Consider the following 5,802-nt stretch of genomic DNA (forward strand, 5'->3'; position numbering starts at 1 on the left):
GAATACTGATTAACCAGTGACTGGACCTTCCAGACACAGATGTCTTTACACTCCAATCACTTGAGAGACATTCACTGCTCTCAGGTGATCCACATTTCACTAATCATGAGAGTACTAGCACCTCTGTGGACTTAGGTCAGTCACTTAAAAGGGGGTTAATATTTATGCAGTCACTGATTTTACATTACATCACTAATTGAATACAAAATATCAAGATAGGATAGATGTGATTCTAGATCCAATACAGGGTGGTCAGTTGTTACATGGTGGGTTGGCAGCTGACTAAATCCAGTTCTTAAAGTATTAATGTCGCTTCACTTCACTTGTTACTGTCCGGGGCTGTTTTGGTCATTTTGAGGCAAAGACCATTATTAGGCTTTTCTCCATTTTGCTTAAAGCAATCATAACTTGTAAAAAAACACACTGAAACATTCCTTTTCAATTAACAAAGCCACAGAACTACAGGACATGCCTGAATATGAGCGAGCTCTTTTTGCTTATCAGCTCTTATGTAAATAACGCTATGAATCAAAGTCTCCATCTCAGGAATCTAACACGTCTCAGGGCAAGGTGTAACTTAAAGAAGTAAACAATGTATGAACTTTACATGTGTAAAATCACATATTCTGCTTTATGGCATTTCAGCACAGTAATCCACTATTTTATGGATTCTATAGCTTTATCTACCTCACTATAATTTGCTTGATATGAAGACATAGTGGGATTTTTTTAGATGCTTGAGCTCTGGAGTGCTGCCTTGGATCCTTCCCAGGGAGTTTCTGAACAATCAAACTCTACTTTGATGGTATTTTATACACGCTGAGTACCTTATATGCATTTGAAGTACTCATCTTAAAAATCATTTTTAATGAATAGCTCACATTTGATTTTGCCTCTGCCTTGAGGCCCCCTGATGCATGAGGTCCTGGGTATTTGTCTTAATTTTAACTGGTGGTGAAGCTGGTTGAAGTGTTTCTTTGAATGTAGGTGATATTCAGGATGACATTTTCTGAGTTTGAGTTTTCAAATCACCTGTGCTGTGCTGTATTTTTGTGCTGCAGTTTGTCACCCTATAAATGACACCTCGTTCAATAATATTCAGAAGTCTTTCACACATAAAGACACCAACAGACTGGACTTGTTTCTTCATCTTTTATTTAATAAAATAAACATTGGTTGAATTTTGAATAAATATCATTGCTGTGGCGTCTGATGGAGCAGTGATTTACTGGGTGTTCCTGGTGAAAGACTCCCACAGAGCCATCAGCTGAGCCTGCATGTCATTAGTGCTGGCTTCCAGGTTGGCCCTCAGCTGCTCTCCCAGAGGAACCAGAGCTGCCTGGATCTCCTGGGTCTTCTCGGCCACCCTGGTCTCAAATCCCTGGGTCATGGTCATCATGCTCCTCTGAAACTCATCCAGGCTCTGCTCCATCTTCTCCTTCATCTCACTGGTGTTGGGCACCATCTGGTCCTGCAGCTCCTTCACTCTCTGGTCCATCTGCGCCCTCAGTTCCTGGCTCTTCTGAATCATGACGGTCTTTAGGGACTCGGGGTCCATGGACTCTGCATAGGTGGCAGCCTCCTCCTTAAGCGCCTCAACCTGCTTCTGGATGCTGTTCACCATTTCCTCAGCGAAGGGCTGCAGGTTGGAGCTCACGCTGGTCAGATCCTGCTGCAGACGGGCCTTGAGCTGCTCTGTCTCCTGGGTAAACTGGGTCATGAGGTCCTGGGTGAGAGGGACCACCTGAGAGCGCAGAGTGGCGATGTACTGGTTCACGGCATCAGCGCTCTGAGCGATCCTGGCACTAACAGACAGAAGAAGAAGACATTTATGAGCAACTACTAAATAAAGCATGCTGGGAAATGTCAGCCATGTTTTTCTGCTGCTGGTAGAAACATAAAACTTGCAACTTATCATTATTTGGTATGTCTCAAATGTATCATTCTCTTAGCGGTGAACAAAGTAGAGGTGGAAAAAATGCACAAAAAATTACAGAAATGGCAAACATTTAACTACCATGCTAAATATCCTATGTTACACTGAATTAAAGCACATACTATCAGAAATAAAGTGGGTGTTTTAATCCAGTTGGGTTAAAAATTAAAGGTCAAAACAGATATTTTATTCATTAAAAAAAAATCCCAAAAGTCAGCCAAATGCAGTGTAAATCTTTAATTAACGTAGCTCTAGTCTAGACCCTTGGTTCTCTACTGCTGGGTCAAGACTTAAAACTGGGTCTCGGACCCATTTTCAGTGGGTCACAGATGTGCACCTAGAAAAAAAATGTGTCCATGATGTGCTTTTATTTTGAAGGATATGTCCCCATCTCTTTGTTCTGTCTAAATTTCATTAAAACCATTTCATTTTGATAGAAAATTGTACAAAATTTTGGTCTTAACTTGTCGTTAAGGAGATGGTGGAGTCTAGCCCACAGTGTCCCAGACTTTTCAGCCTGTGACTCCCAAAATTACAGTGTATGGATGGTTACCATGTTTTTATTTTAAATTGAACAAACTTTATGCAAATATTCCTACAAAAATGGGTAAATGTACAATTTAAACCCAGCTAAAAAAGGGGCACAGGTGGTTTAAAGGTTAGTCGGCGCCACATGTACACAGGTGGCCTGGTTTCAAATCCAACCTGGTCCCGTCTCTTAAATAAGGTCATAAAAAAGCCTCAAATAACCCTTCAAAAATGAGAATGTTCTCAGTTTTTTGGACCTCCTCTCAGTCTCTTGGTTGATCCTGAGATTACACAGCAGAGAACCACTGCTTTAAACAACTTAATTTCACATATCAGCTCTTAATTCCTCCAGTGTATTCTTAATATTGGCATTCTTCCTTAAATATGAATACTTACTTGACTTCTTGTCCCATATCAGATGCTCTGACCTGCTTCAGGGAGTCCTCAGCAGTTGAGGTCACCTTGGCTACATAATCCCAGAATGCATCTTTCACCATGTCCAGGTTAGTCTTGGGCTGCTCATGCCACAGGATGTTGGCATTGCAAACTATAAATTAAAAAAAGCAGGTTAATCTGAGAGGTTTGGTAGAAATCAGACGTGTTCAATACTTATTTAAGGAGAAAGAATTCACTCACCGGAGAAAAGGGCGAGAAGCACGAGCACCTTCATGATTGACTCTGTGGACAAAGAAAATTAAAGTGCGATTAAAAACATGCCAACAGTTAAAACAGCATTAAAAGTGATGATTATAGATGCTTTACCCTGGAGAGGCAGCTTCTTTGGTCTGTGGCTCTGATGATCTGTGCCGTTCAGACTACTGTTGACAGTTTTTATAGTCATATTGAAGGGTAAAGTCCTCGCTCTTGTTGCCCTGCTGTCAGATTCTTGTCACTCCATGTCATAATTAATGTGTCATCGCTGAGTTTCATCTTATGATGCATTTTTTTCTGGTATCTGGATGTGATAAGTAACATTTTATACCACTGAAATACAACTTATTCCATAACATCACATACAAAACACATGACAGTGACAAAAATAGAAGGGTTATTTAGAGTTGGATATATTTATTCTTTCTAAAATAAGGACTACAACTAAAGCTGTGATCACTAATAGATGAGTCATTGGGGAAAATTTAATTGCAACTATTTTAAGTACCTATAACCTTCATTTTTAAAAGCTAAACTGTTGAATTCTTATTGCTTTGAGCTTCTTGTGTTTAAATAATGTCTTTTATTTGAGTTTTAACTTTTGGATTAACAGAAGAAGCTTGGTGAAGATCTTAGTGTGGACTGTGGAACATTTTTATTTTTATTTTTTGACTGTTAGTTACAAATATATATGATTAGACTGGGTAAATAATAGCTGGAAAGTGAAAGTACAGCGATGGGTGAGGCCACAGTATGGTGACTCCATGTAATGTAATGTTACAGTGACCTTTGACCTCAAAAATCCAATACGTTAACCCTGTAACCACTGTGTGAAATGTAAATAAAAACACAATGCATTGATTTTCAAATCCCATGAATTTAGATTGTATCATTCAAGTAGGGACAGGGCAACAAAAGGCTGGAAAAGAAAGTGGTACTAATGAAAAACAGCTGAAGGAGAATTTTTCAACTCATTAAGTTAAATTGTAACAGGTCTGGGTATAAAAAGAACATTTTAGAGAGGTTGAGTCTCTCAGAAGTAAAGCTGGGCAGAGGTCTAAAAGTTGTGGAACAATATCAGAAAAATGTTCCCCAATGTAAAATTGTGAAGGCTTTGAAAATCCCACCATCTACAGCACAAAATATCATTAAAAGATTCAGAAAAATCTCTTTATGGATGCTGGTGATCACCAGGTCCTCAGGCGACAATGCGTTGAAAAGCAGGCATGAGTCTATACTGGAAATCACTGCATGGACTCAGGAAGACTGGTAGAAATCACTGAGTCAACACAGTCAGTCATGCCATCCACTAAAAGAAAGAAGAAGCCATATGTGAACATGATCCACACACACTGCCATCTTCTCTGGGCCAAAGCTCACATAAAACGGACTCAGTCAAAATGGAAAACTGTTCTGTGGTCACATGAATCAAAATGTCAAATTCTGTTTGGAAACTACAGACGCTGTGCCCTGTGGACAGCACAGTTCAAAAGTCTGCATCTCTGATGGTGTGGGGGTGCATTAGTGCCGATGGCGTGGGCATCTCATCTGGAAAGGCACTTTCTATCAAAGCTGAAAATTATGAAGAGGTTCCATCCAGTCAATGTCTCTTTCAGGGAAGGCCTTGTGTATTTCAGCATGAGAAAACTAAGCCACATGCATCACAACAGCATGGCTTCACAGTCGGGGTGCTGAACTGGCTTTTAGATATAATCAAAAATCCAGGAAAGAACACCCATGACTGTAGAGCAACTAGAATCCTACATCAGACAAGAATGCAACAACATTCCTCTCCCAAAACTGCAAACATGGCCCTGTCCCTACTTTTATGAGATGTGTGCCATCAAATTCAAAATGAGCTAATATTTTTCATTACATGTTAAAATGTCTCAGTTAAAACATCTGATATGTCGTTTATGTTCTATTGTGAATAAAATGAGTTTATGGGATTTGCAAATCCTTGCATTCTGTTTTTATGTATATTTTACACAGCGCCCCAACTTTTTTGGATTTTTTTAGGAGGATATATTCATAGAGCTCCTGGGCTATGGTTTAGTATAGGTAAAAAATAAGAGTTGACTTTTGGAGGCCTGAGGTGGTCATGGTACTGGGTAGGGGCGTAGTTTTTTAAATCTGTGCAGTTAACTCTTCCATCCTGCTTTTCTGTCAACAAAACTTTTATTTAATTTTTTCCCTCAAATGATGTGTGGACGAGATTTTTCACTTTTAATAGTAGGCCACTGTAGCTCTGTGTAACTCTCCATATAATTACATCTCAAGGTCCTTGTGTGCGTCACAGCAGCGAGGTGTTTATCAGTGTGTTTGTCCTGACTGGCAGATTTTACCTCCTTCATGTTATCAGCCAGCGCTGAGAGAATCGCTGCATAAGAGATCATCGCATTCCTGCATAAAGATAATCAGCAGGTCTGATGGAAGGACTGGTTCAAAGTTCTGCTCACATCTCACTGACCTATAATATGTCTGATACCATTTTATCTGACCAGCGTCTAAGTCAATCAAACATGCCTCTGAGGGGGCTATTGATTAATCAGCAGAAACAATGAAGTATTTGTACTGATGCTCAAAACCTTATCTGCTGATATTTCTGACTCTGAGTGATGACGTTACGATCATCAACATTCGACTCGTGTTCATTTGAAGTGAGCTGAGTTAAGCTCAACACATGT

At 39.7% G+C, this 5,802-nt stretch overlaps 1 protein-coding gene across 1 annotated transcript; it reads right to left on the reverse strand.

Annotated features, from left to right (window-relative positions):
* Positions 1 to 1,181: 1,181 nt before the first annotated feature.
* On the reverse strand, positions 1,182 to 3,254 carry LOC121524411 (apolipoprotein A-I-like). The gene is made up of 4 exons (XM_041809785.1): positions 3,227 to 3,254; positions 3,101 to 3,142; positions 2,861 to 3,011; positions 1,182 to 1,805 (listed from the first exon to the last, which is right to left on the reverse strand). Exons 2-4 carry the CDS (start codon positions 3,132 to 3,134, stop codon positions 1,226 to 1,228), a joined length of 765 nt encoding a protein of 254 aa, XP_041665719.1. The 5' UTR covers positions 3,135 to 3,142; positions 3,227 to 3,254; the 3' UTR covers positions 1,182 to 1,225.
* Positions 3,255 to 5,802: the final 2,548 nt, after the last annotated feature.

This window comes from Cheilinus undulatus, linkage group 16 (genome assembly GCF_018320785.1).
Source record: "Cheilinus undulatus linkage group 16, ASM1832078v1, whole genome shotgun sequence".
Taxonomy (NCBI): domain Eukaryota; kingdom Metazoa; phylum Chordata; class Actinopteri; order Labriformes; family Labridae; genus Cheilinus; species Cheilinus undulatus.